At 48.2% G+C, this 12922-nt stretch overlaps 1 protein-coding gene across 1 annotated transcript in view; it reads left to right on the top strand.

The window, feature by feature from the left end:
* The window catches only part of LOC124594689 (proline-rich protein 36-like), a 67264-nt gene extending 56110 nt beyond the window's left edge, over positions 1-11154 (top strand). Inside the window, exons 5-6 of the mRNA XM_047133055.1 lie at positions 6076-8150; positions 11142-11154. Of these exons, the coding sequence (XP_046989011.1) occupies positions 6076-8150; positions 11142-11154 (2088 nt within the window). The remainder of the gene's footprint in view (positions 1-6075; positions 8151-11141) is intronic.
* The last annotated feature ends 1768 nt before the right edge of the window (positions 11155-12922 follow it).

Below are 12922 nucleotides of genomic sequence, written 5' to 3'. Positions count from 1 at the left end.
ATTTTCATCTGTTTACAACACTTAAAGAACACCTTCGAGGACTTCACTTTGATAGCGATGAAGTGGTGCACGCGGAGGCGAGGTCGTGGCTCCGTCAACGATGTGAAACATTTCTGCAGTGACGCTATCGCCAAACTGGTCTCTCGTTGGGAGAAATGTGTTCGTCGCCAACGTGAAGGGTTATGTTGAGAAATAAATGCGTGGACACGAAGAATAAACGTGTAGAATGTTAACAGCATTTGCTTTGTTTAAAAAAGCTTTAAGAGTTTCCACATACAAAATTTGCAGGCATTACCTTTCAGCACGCCCCCGTATATACTCGTATAAGGAAAGACCACGTTTCAGTGTTGTCTGTTTCTGTTTCGCGGAACTCGAACGAGCGTCTACTGGCACACGTCGGAATTCGTCCCCGGCAAGATCGTGCACTATGTAATATCTAATACATAATTTACTATTTTTCTCGAATATTAGAGTAGTTTATTCACTAATTATTAATCTTTGCAGCACGGAAGCTAACACAACTTTTAATATTACTTCGCTCACTGAATTTCGTGCATCATTTGTGCAACTCGATGTCAGAGTTTTTAATTTTCTGTCTTCTCTCTTTCTACTCTCAGCACTGATACGAGCAGGGTCCAGTTTTCGGGTACTCAGATTAGGTATACGTTCTATAATTGCATTTAAATCACCAATATCGTATAAGCCATGAGATATTTGTGCAACTTTACTACTTCCTAGATGTAATTCACTGTTCGCCATGGTGATGTTAGGAATGCTGTTGTATGTTTCAAGAGCGATCAGTGCAACACTCCACTCTCCCTTGCTTAGATCTACCGGCAGACAGTAATACTGACAAGCACTCTTCTGACATGAGACTGCATGACATCAACTGACTCAGTGATGTGCATGCTGCTTGTACAACAGGAAGTAATTGCATAATTCTTTAGGCAGACGTTATTCTAGTGTTTTTCTAACATATGTAACACAGTGGGTTCCAGATTCTTCCACAATATACAAATTAACAATCCCCCCCCCCCCCCGTTTGGATTTCTCCATCGTCTTTCGCAACAAACGCCGCACAGCACTGCGCAGTACAGCTAGGAAACTAATTGTTTAATTAACAGGCCAGGTCCTTTCTTGTATCTTTTAAATATACTCCTTCCCTAATAGTGCCTGCCTGTTATGTCTTTTTGCCTCCTACAGTTGTTTCTCTGCATTTGGTACATTCTTCTCTGTTCAGGCTATGGCAGCAGCCACCTTCGTGCTAAAAACGCAACAGCGTCTAGTCCTGCAGAAATTAGAATAGAAATGGGATAATTCCACGAGTCGTGCTGGGTATTGGCAAAGCTGTAGAAGTTTTAAGACGTCTACTTGCTGTTCCTACTACTTTCTTCTCCAGGGCACTTTTTGCCACTGCCACCACAGACTGGACGCATTTTTTTAAACATCCAACAGGTTTTTTCTTCTTCTGTTTTATTGTATGATGAGCTGCGCTCATAACTTGTCGGAATTTAGTCCAAGCACCCAACACAAGTTTGGCATATATTGTTTGATCAACTGCAAATTCTGCAATATGTTACCGTATGCCTGTGTGACATGTACGAGTATGTTTGGCTTTGTCATTTAAATTTCGATCAACAGTGAGACATTCTGCCAAATGCTAAATCATGTTCCTTGGAGGCCTCATCTACTAGATTAATCGACTTATCTGCACGAGCTAGACAGTTTTCCATCACCTTTCCAGGTCCACAGCAGTTAGTTATATCCAGGGATATGTAATTCAATATGTAACTTATCGAGAATGGTGTACTCTGTAGCACTCATATTATGGTACTGGACTGTCTGCGGTTGGTGCACCCTGGTATACACCAGATCGTGAGCATTCACTAAACGTTGTGTGATGCTGGAAAGTCCAAGTCTATGAGAAACATGTCCGCTCCAGTGCGTCTCTGCAATTCTTCTCTATAAAAGTTCCAGCCGGGTACTCAGCTTCACTGTCCTTTATGACGTAAGTTCGGAGGTTTGCTCATTTCACTCTGCAAATTGTAAATATCTCCACTGGCCAGTTAAGCAGACAAAATTTCTTAAACGCGGTTTTGTCTTTTACAATAGACACCAAATCACCTACATTAAATTTCTGCTTCTATGGATCCAACATTTTAATACAGTTGTGTACTGCGATTAGACGCTCATTGTCACAAATGTTAAGAGGCCTCACTCTTATCAAAAGATGTTTAGTTCGAGTATATTCTCCAAGTATTTGTGGCAGACTTTCTAGCCATTTGTATGAACCGTGGAGATTAAGTAATATCCACATATGTTTTTTTTTAATGTTCAAACAATTCAGAATACTCACTTTCATGTGGGAAAATGTAGATTAGTGGTTTATTCTGTATTGCTCCGTTACTATCTTCAAATACCTATTGCAAAATTCCAGCCCATGGTCGATTCGAAGATTGTCAGGACAACGATTCATTCCTGACTGCAGCTATTGTTCATTCGCCTGTGCAACTTCCTTCCCAGTCTCTGCTTTCACAGATAAGGCCCAGGCAAATTTTGAATAAATATCTACAACCATCAAAATATATTTGAAACTTTTATTTACTGACGAATATCGTCTCACCTCAATGAGATCTGCCAGCCATAAATGATCCACACCTCACATTATGACACGTGTATGCAGGAATGTGGAGTGACTGGACTACCACTCCACCATTACTATTCTCCTTTCAAGGGGCACCGCCGATTACCTTCCCCAGCACTGACATAATCCGAGCCTGTGCTCTCAACCTAATCACCTCGATGTTAAGGGGACGTTAAATCCAATCTTGCTTCCTTCCTTCACAATTATAATTTAGTAAGGCAGCATTCTTGAAACTCTGAAGTGACTGATGTGGGCAGCGACCGCTGCGGCAGCCATAGCCATTGGGGCCAGCGTAGTGGAGGAACTCCAGAGGTAGACTTCCCAGTCTTTTATACTAAATGTCAGTGGCTTTTCCTGCGCTGTCTGCGACGGCTAACCCAGTGCCGATAATATTCATGTATTTGCCAGTGTTCGGGATTTTTATTCTTCTATCTGGTGTGTAGTTTTGCCTGCATTAGTCATATGTAATAATTAAGTCCAGATCGCAATAGTTATTTTATTTAAAATAACCTGTTTCAGCCCAGTCTTAGGCCACCTTCAGAATAGCACTGTGTAGACTAGAAATCGTGCAAGTTGCATAAAGAAGTCAGTGACTTAAAATAATCTGTCCTGATTATACTCGAAGAGTCTTTACCCATCACCTGCGGTTGACAGTGTTCAGAACAGTCAGTATACCTCGGGCGCTAGTGTTGGCTAGGCACCATTGCGTTATGTAGGTCTTGTGAGGGCGTGTTTAGTTCTATGACGCCAACGTCAGCCAATGAGGAACTATTTACATAATTTACGTATCATCTGAAGATACAGTTTATCTAAAAGTGAGTAATCATAAAAAGTAGTGCCTATACGACAGAACGGATTGTTAAAAATAGTGAGTAACTGTAGTAAGATTATTTAAATTAATATTTCTTGTAGTACCATTTGGCGGAAATAATTTACACCCATAGCATCGGCTATTTGGCTCTGAGCACTATGGGACTTAACATCTAGGGTCATCAGTCCCCTAGTACTTAGAACTACTTAAACCTAACAACACCCAGTCATCACGAGGCAGATAAAATCCCTGACCCCGCCGGGAATCGAACCTGGGAACCCGGGCGTGGAAAGCGAGAACGCTACCGCAGGACCACAAGCTGCGGACATCGGCTGTTTAATCAATAGAATGTGTGTATGGAATAAACAAATGAATTCACGTAAAATTATTATCATCTATGATAATTATACAGTAATTACACTGTGTTCTGAATAATACGAAATTTGAAACTTCCTGACAGATTAAAACTGTGCGCCGGACCGAGACTCGAAATCGAGACCTTTGCCTTTCGCGGGCAAGTGCTCTACCATCTGAGCTACCGAAGCACGACTCACGCCCGGTACTCACAGCTGTACTTCTGCCAGTACCTCGTGTCCTACCTTCCAAACTTTACAGAAGCGCTCCTGCGAACCTTGCAGAACTAGCACTCCTGAAAGAAAGGATATTGCGGAGACATGGCTTAGCCACAGCCTGGCGGATGTTTCCAGAATGAGATTTTCACTCTGCAGCAGAGTCCGGCACACTGTTTTAATCTGCCAGGAAGTTTCATATCAGCGCACACTCCGCTGCAGAGTGAAAATCTCATTCTGGATACGAAATGTAGTAGAACTTTGGCGCACTCTTCTCGCCTGAACTTGCTATTTACGGACGCCGTTGCTATACAGATGTCATAGTAAGATGACCAGCAAATATCAAAATGTATATCATGGACGCCATGTGTTACCATAACGACTGACGTCGATCACAGCTGTCAGAGATAATCAGGACGGTGTTTTCTGAAGCAGCGCCAGTACAATTTTTACTGCAAGTTGCCAGCAAAATGCTAGTCGTTCTCGTAATACAGACCTGTTGTAGGCCGCGCGGGGTAGCCGAGCGGTCTGAGGCGCCTTGCCACAGTTCGCGCCGCTGACCCCCCTCGGAGGTCCGAGTCCTCCCTCGCGCATGGGTATGTGTGTGTTTCCTTAGGGTAAGTTAGTTTACGTTAGATTAAGTAGTGTATAAGCCTAGAGACCGATGACCTCAGCAGTTTGGTCCCATAGGAACTTACCAGACCTGTCGTACGTAAGAACAACAGTACTTGGAAGCCAATAATCCGTTATTTGTGGTGAAATTACGTCAACGTATAAAAACTGATTATAAAATTGCGTCTAATCATTTAATAAAACTGGAATGCGGGCCATACTGTTTATACAGAACTATTTTCTCACAAAAAATAATGTACTTGGAAACCCATAAATCGTTATTTGTCGAGAAATTACGTCAGCGCATAAAATCTGGTAATAAAAGAGCGCATGATCACTTAATTAAACTGGAAAAACTAGGAAGTAGTTAATCATGTCTGTATTTTGCTAACAAATTCAGAACAAGATAATTAAATGTAACTCCCTGTTACGGAATTCTAGGTTACAAAATTAAAGTACAACTGGAATTAAGGTAAAACAGAAAAACAGCAGTCTATTTAAATGACGTCTTCAAATAGTTCGAAGAAAGCTTATCTCGAAAATCACAGACTCCTTTATGTAACTGGCACGATGTTTATCTTTGACAGTGTTATTCTGAAGATGGCCTAAGACCGGGCCGAAACCGGTCATTTTGAATGAAATAACCATTGCGACCTAGATTGTTTTTCACCAATTTTATATAGATGACAAAATGTCACCAAAAATTTTGAACTTTTCCATAGTCTACAAAATACTGATCCTGTTACGTATTGGTGTACTTTATTGCAAACAGAAACCTACCTTGGCTGTCATTCACTTTTCTCGTTTTCTCAATGCTCAGAACGTCGTACTGCACGTGATTCCATCGATCCCCACATGCCAATGAATTCGTTAAATGTCATGCCGATTCCTACATGTGCTCGGAAAATACGTCCTAAATTCAGGTTGTCCTGTCCGAAAGCAATAATAAGGTTCACATTACCCTTTTCCAACTGCTTCAGAATCGTCAAAAATGAGTGGCTCCAATAAGACATTTGAACTTTCATACGTCGGACAAATCAAAAATATTTCCGTATTTGATTCTGGTTCTCCACTGCAACCTCGTCAATACGAATAAACAGTTAGGCTTTACCTTTTCAGGTGGGGGGAATAGCACTGCTTTTGCTGAACTTCTGGAAGGTTGCTTCATCGATTCCGTGCAAAATTTGTTCTTTCAGACCTTTCACGCCGTACACACCAATGGCCGCCTGTGCGATGACCACCTACCATCACTGAGTGGACGTCCAGTTACGGTACTGGCGTACAAATTCGAGATTCGTCGTGACTGAACGGCAGTCACGAACCAGGCGCCCGCTGCGGGGGCCCGAATACAGCCGAACGGTCGCCGGGGAGACCGGGCAGCGCCTCCCTCGGCTGTACGAGTGCTCACTCGCCCGCCCGCACACGCCTCGCCTCGGCAGCCGTCGCTCAGCCCTGCTGTCATCTCCGCCCCCCTCGGCTGTACGGTGCTCACTCGCCCGCCCGCACACGCCTCGCCTCGGCAGCCGTCGCTCAGCCCTGCTGTCATCTCCGCCTGCCTCGGCTGTACGGGCGCTCACTCGCCCGCCCGCACACGCCTCGCCTCGGCAGCCGTCGCTCAGCCCTGCTGTCATCTCCGCCTGCCTCGGCTGTACGGGTGCTCACTCGCCCGCCCGCACACGCCTCGCCTCGGCAGCCGTCGCTCAGCCCTGCTGTCATCTCCGCCCCCCTCGGCTGTACGGTGCTCACTCGCCCGCCCGCACACGCCTCGCCTCGGCAGCCGTCGCTCAGCCCTGCTGTCATCTCCGCCTGCCTCGGCTGTACGGGCGCTCACTCGCCCGCCCGCACACGCCTCGCCTCGGCAGCCGTCGCTCAGCCCTGCTGTCATCTCCGCCTGCCTCGGCTGTACGGGTGCTCACTCGCCCGCCCGCACACGCCTCGCCTCGGCAGCCGTCGCTCAGCCCTGCTGTCATCTCCGCCTGCCTCGGCTGTACGAGTGCTCACTCGCCCGCCCGCACACGCCTCGCCTCGGGAGCCGTCGCTCAGCCCTGCTGTCATCTCCGCCTGCCTCGGCTGTACGAGTGCTCACTCGCCCGCCCGCACACGCCTCGCCTCGGCAGCCGTCGCTCAGCCCTGCTGTCATCTCCGCCCCCCTCGGCTGTACGGTGCTCACTCGCCCGCCCGCACACGCCTCGCCTCGGCAGCCGTCGCTCAGCCCTGCTGTCATCTCCGCCTGCCTCGGCTGTACGGGTGCTCACTCGCCCGCCCGCACACGCCTCGCCTCGGCAGCCGTCGCTCAGCCCTGCTGTCATCTCCGCCTGCCTCGGCTGTACGAGTGCTCACTCGCCCGCCCGCACACGCCTCGCCTCGGGAGCCGTCGCTCAGCCCTGCTGTCATCTCCGCCTGCCTCGGCTGTACGAGTGCTCACTCGCCCGCCCGCACACGCCTCGCCTCGGCAGCCGTCGCTCAGCCCTGCTGTCATCTCCGCCCCCCTCGGCTGTACGGTGCTCACTCGCCCGCCCGCACACGCCTCGCCTCGGCAGCCGTCGCTCAGCCCTGCTGTCATCTCCGCCTGCCTCGGCTGTACGGGCGCTCACTCGCCCGCCCGCACACGCCTCGCCTCGGCAGCCGTCGCTCAGCCCTGCTGTCATCTCCGCCTGCCTCGGCTGTACGGGTGCTCACTCGCCCGCCCGCACACGCCTCGCCTCGGCAGCCGTCGCTCAGCCCTGCTGTCATCTCCGCCCCCCTCGGCTGTACGGTGCTCACTCGCCCGCCCGCACACGCCTCGCCTCGGCAGCCGTCGCTCAGCCCTGCTGTCATCTCCGCCTGCCTCGGCTGTACGGGCGCTCACTCGCCCGCCCGCACACGCCTCGCCTCGGCAGCCGTCGCTCAGCCCTGCTGTCATCTCCGCCTGCCTCGGCTGTACGGGTGCTCACTCGCCCGCCCGCACACGCCTCGCCTCGGCAGCCGTCGCTCAGCCCTGCTGTCATCTCCGCCTGCCTCGGCTGTACGAGTGCTCACTCGCCCGCCCGCACACGCCTCGCCTCGGGAGCCGTCGCTCAGCCCTGCTGTCATCTCCGCCTGCCTCGGCTGTACGAGTGCTCACTCGCCCGCCCGCACACGCCTCGCCTCGGCAGCCGTCGCTCAGCCCTGCTGTCATCTCCGCCTGCCTCGGCTGTACGGGTGCTCACTCGCCCGCCCGCACACGCCTCGCCTCGGCAGCCGTCGCTCAGCCCTGCTGTCATCTCCGCCTGCCTCGGCTGTACGAGTGCTCACTCGCCCGCCCGCACACGCCTCGCCTCGGGAGCCGTCGCTCAGCCCTGCTGTCATCTCCGCCTGCCTCGGCTGTACGAGTGCTCACTCGCCCGCCCGCACACGCCTCGCCTCGGCAGCCGTCGCTCAGCCCTGCTGTCATCTCCGCCTGCCTCGGCTGTACGGGTGCTCACTCGCCCGCCCGCACACGCCTCGCCTCGGCAGCCGTCGCTCAGCCCTGCTGTCATCTCCGCCTGCCTCGGCTGTACGAGTGCTCACTCGCCCGCCCGCACACGCCTCGCCTCGGGAGCCGTCGCTCAGCCCTGCTGTCATCTGCGGCACGTGCTGCACCTCAGCTGCCGGGGCGCTGCTTCTCGCTGCACCATTTTGCCGTAAAAGTACTCTAACCGTCCACAAACTTTGCAGTTTCAGAATCGATTTCGCACTTGGCCCGAAAGCCAATAAGTGTGCTCTTTTGGAATCAGATAAATCACTCGATTTGTACATTACGACAATGACTACACTGTTTTCTGTGCCACCTCGACACGATGTATATACCCCCCACGCCTAGTGCTGCCACCAGTGATATGTGAGTGGTTACTGCATACCGATTTGCAACGTAGGCAGTGGCCACATTAATGTGACTCGACTATGTTCCTATGTAGTTGGCCGATCCGACAACATACTATGTGTAATATGGAGAAGTACTGGTCCATTGTTCTCCTTCTTCCACTTTCCTGTCGGTAAGGACGAGGCACTTGAGATAATGCTGTTTCATCCACTTGCTCATGGTACACAGGCGATTTTATACAGAAATAAAGACACACATGAAGCTCTTACACTTATTATTTCTTATTTATATTCTCTTCATATAGAAGTGTGTACGAATGTAATTCTGTGGCTACATCTGCCACAGTTGTTTCATACATTTCTACACGAATCGATGCACAACTTGAATCGCAAAGTTCAGCAGTGGTTGCTTCCCGTGGACAAAGTTTTGCATACCAACTCTGAGAGATTGCTCCGTATTTTGTCGAAGAGTTAATTCACGTGCGACCACCACCTCAGTCGACACACCAGAGCAACGGCAGTCCAGCTGGTCCGTACTGCCCACTGGCGCGTGTTCCGGATTTGCCGGTGCGTAGCACGTCATACGGATCTTAAGAAACATTTTCGTTAGGTTTTCATAAAACTTCGACGTAAAGCATTTGGTGAGAAATTTTTATATTATGCTTCAACTTACTGTAACTCTGCTTAATAATTTTTTCAATATAATGTTACTTCACTAAGTAAATTAAATAATTACCTTTGATATCAGATTTGAGTTATTCGGAAAATTACCTTTGTTTGGTACGCACCTCGCGTCCATTAAATTGTTATTTGAAAAGCCTTCAAAATTAATTATTACTTATTCGCTATCAGTTTAATTTTCGCCGATGATTTGACTCAACTTTGGTGTGTGATACATAGTGAACACATACTCTAGTTATACAGGTCACATATGTATTTATGAGATGCATTTGTTTCAATTATGTTGTGTACGATGCTGTATTCTATTTTGTGATTTGCAAATTCCTATGAGAGTACTGCAGTCATATTTGAGCTTCCTGATGCATTAAAATATTCTTTTTCTTTATTCACGTTTAGGGGATTTCAATTGATGTTTCTCGGAGTAGGTGAGTCGATTCGGTGAACGACGCATAGACGATCAGTCTCCCGTTTTAAATGTTACGAACTTTTTCTGTATCTCGGCGTATCGGTACTCTGCCAGATGCCACGGGCTCTCTGCAGGAATTGCGAGATATTGACGGAAGGAAAATAACACGTTTATCTTGTGACCCGGAAAAGTTCGGCGCGCGAATTGCAAATTTTTGAAGTTTTGTTGCCACGAGAGGCAGGCAATAGAGGCCAGCACAGCTGACGGTGCCCTCACGTCACAACAAAATACTGTGTACAGGGGCAAGTTTGTGACACCAGTCGACGGTGGAGCAACAGTGTGACAAACAGTGAAGTAATATTTTGTAGGTAGGGCACTCGTGTGCTACCGAGAACTGCAAATCGAACTGGGCCTGGCAGCCCGAGGTCAGAGCAGAGAGAGAGAGAGAGAGAGAGAGAGAGAGAGAGAGCTACGAAGAGCTGGGAGGACAAGAAACTGAAAGCGTATTAGTCACGTCGCTATAAGAGTATGAGTAGTCGAGTGTAGGGGCTCAAACCGTTCCATCTGCTAGTCGAACTGGAGAGAGTAAAGGGGTTTTGAGTTTGAGAGAAACCGCGACCCATCCCCGGTGACGCCGATCGGCCGACTAGGTGACGCCGATCGACTCGACCGAGTTCCGGCGAGACGTGCCTACCTGCGGCAGGGCGCCGCCGAGCTAAAGCTGGAGCGCAGCGCAGCCAGAGGGGGGCTGGCCATCTCACAAGCTGTACCCTCAGTGCCAACACTGCTTCCCTCAGGTTTCCCTTTTCCATAGCACTTTGCCGACACAGTTTCTGGTGAGTAGACCAAGTACAGCCAGTGCCTCCCTGTCTCTCGGACACATTTCCTTTTCGCAGCTGGTCTCATTCGTTTTCCTTGAGAACATACTCGCCTCACACGTCTGCCTATCAGTCTGTACCGGTCTGTCTGGACAGACATCATTACTCCCACGAGTGTATTTCTTCAAATCCGCTGACGATGTAACTACACTAGCTTCCCCACGACCTGAAATAAGTGGTGTACCACTGAAATTTCAAACTGACCCCTGCTACAGGTATGTGAACCGCTATATATACCCTTGCTCCATCCTTTTTTACTGTTATCCTAACCTTACGAAAAAAATTTCGCTAATTACTTTCGGTGTGCAACTCATTCTCCACCTACATGAACCCTTGTGCTGTAATCAATACTGGGCTGGACAATCAGTTTCCTGCAGTGCAGTGACGTTACTCCCAACATCACCCAGCACGGAGCAAACTTTCAATGCCCAACTTGTTATCCAACGAACTTAACTGTCCTGTCTTTCATAGGTAGTTATTTAACATCATCTTTGTATCACTGGTATACCAAGTTAGCTCCACAGTTAATCTCACACTAACCTCGTATTGTTCAATATTCCGTGTTCTAAACTAGACAATAGAGTTGTGTGCCATTTTGCGACACCCTTCACAGAACTCGCCATTTTCTGGACCACTATATATGCCCTTGTTCCCTTTGTTTCTACCCTTATTCTACCCATGTGAAACAAAAACATACTGAATTACTTTGTCGCTTCTTCAGATGTCGTGTCTAACATTCGTGTGAAAGCTTAGCATTTTAGAAACGGTCTCTTTGTGTTGGCTACTGCGGGAGTCACCACCGACATAAACGAGAAAGGAGAGAAGACTCTGGTACACTATTACTTGTCACAGAATGCAGGCTTAGTATCTTCTTCCCGTTACTCAGTACTGAAGCTCTCTGAGTCTGCGACCGAACTGGGGCCGACCGGCAATGGGCGACTAGTGAAGTCACTGTTGAGAGGGGGCGCTGAACTCTGGAGGTGTGGCGCTGCCCGCTGTCTCCACTGGCGCGCGGATCAGCGGCATCTGCAGAGGTCAGTGTTCAGTCAATGCATTACGACTGCACAGCTCTAATGGATGTGCTCTGAGGGTGGAACAGGCTCAGTCATAACTTACGTATACACACTAAATGCGGCGTAGTTGTTTCATGAGTTCTGGAATGAATTTCGTGTCCTCGCCCTTGACTAAGGTATCAGGCAACCCAAACTTCAGTATCCAAATGTTAACTAACACCTGTGCCACAGTACTGGCATGTCGGTCTAAAACCACTGTTGTAGCTAAAACTGTGAAAAATGATCTACGACCATTATCACGTACCAGGTCCCTGAGGTGCTTTGTTATGTTCTTGTTACCGTGGTCTTCAGTCCAGAGATTGGTTTGATGCGGCTTTCCATGCTACTTTATCCTGTGCAAGCTTCTTCATATCCAAGTAATTACTGCAGCCAACATACTTCTGAATTTATTTAGTGTGTTCATGCCTTGGTCTCCCACTACGATCTTTATCTTCCTTTCTTCCCTCCAATACTAAATTGATGGTCCCTTGATGCCTTAGAACGTGCCCTACAAACCGAACCCTTCTTCTAGCCAAGTTGTGCCACAAATTCATCTTCTCCTCAGTTCTATTTAGCACCTCCTCATTAGTTACGTGATCTACCTGCCTGATCTTCAGCATTCCTCCGTAGCACCACTTTTCCGTTTCTTGTCTAAACTATTTATCCTCCATGTTTCACTTCCATACGTGGCTACACTCCATACAAATACTTTCAGAAACGACTTCCTGGCACTTCAATCTATACTCCATGTTAACAAATTTCTCTTCTTCAGAAACGCTTTCCTTGCCATTGCCAGTCTACATTTTATATCCTCTCTACTTCGACCATCATCATTTATTTTGCTCCCCAAATAGCAAAACTCCTTTACTACTTTAAGTGTCTCATTTCCTAATCTAATTCCCTCGGCATCTCCCTATTTAATTCGACTATATTCCATTATCCTCTTTTTGCTTTTGTTGATGTTCATCTTATACCCTCCTTTCAAGACAACTCCCCATTCCGTTCAACTGCTCTTCCCGGTCGTTGCTGTCTCTGACAGAATTACAATGTCGTCGGCAAACCTCGAAGTTTTTATTTCTTCTCCATGGATTTTAGTAGCTATTCAAAATTTTTCTTTTGCTTCCTTTACTGCTTGCTCAGTATATAGTTTGAACAACATCGGAGATAGACTACAACCCTGTCTCAGTCCCTTCTCAACAACTGCCTCCCTTTCGTGCACCTCGACTCTAATAACTACCATCTGGTTTCTGTACAAACTGTAAATGACCTTTCGCTCCCTGTATTTGACCCCTACCACCCTCAGAATTTGAAAGAGAGTATTCCAGTCAACATTGTCAAAATCTTTCTCTAAGTCAGTAGGGTCAGTATTGCCTCTCATGTTCCAACATTTCTACGGAATCCAAACTGATCTGCGCCGAGGTTGGCTTCTACCAGTTTTTCCATTCGTCTG

The sequence above is a fragment of the Schistocerca americana genome, chromosome 2, assembly GCF_021461395.2.
Source record: "Schistocerca americana isolate TAMUIC-IGC-003095 chromosome 2, iqSchAmer2.1, whole genome shotgun sequence".
Classification (NCBI taxonomy): domain Eukaryota; kingdom Metazoa; phylum Arthropoda; class Insecta; order Orthoptera; family Acrididae; genus Schistocerca; species Schistocerca americana.
This window is presented reverse-complemented; position numbering and strand designations above follow the sequence as displayed.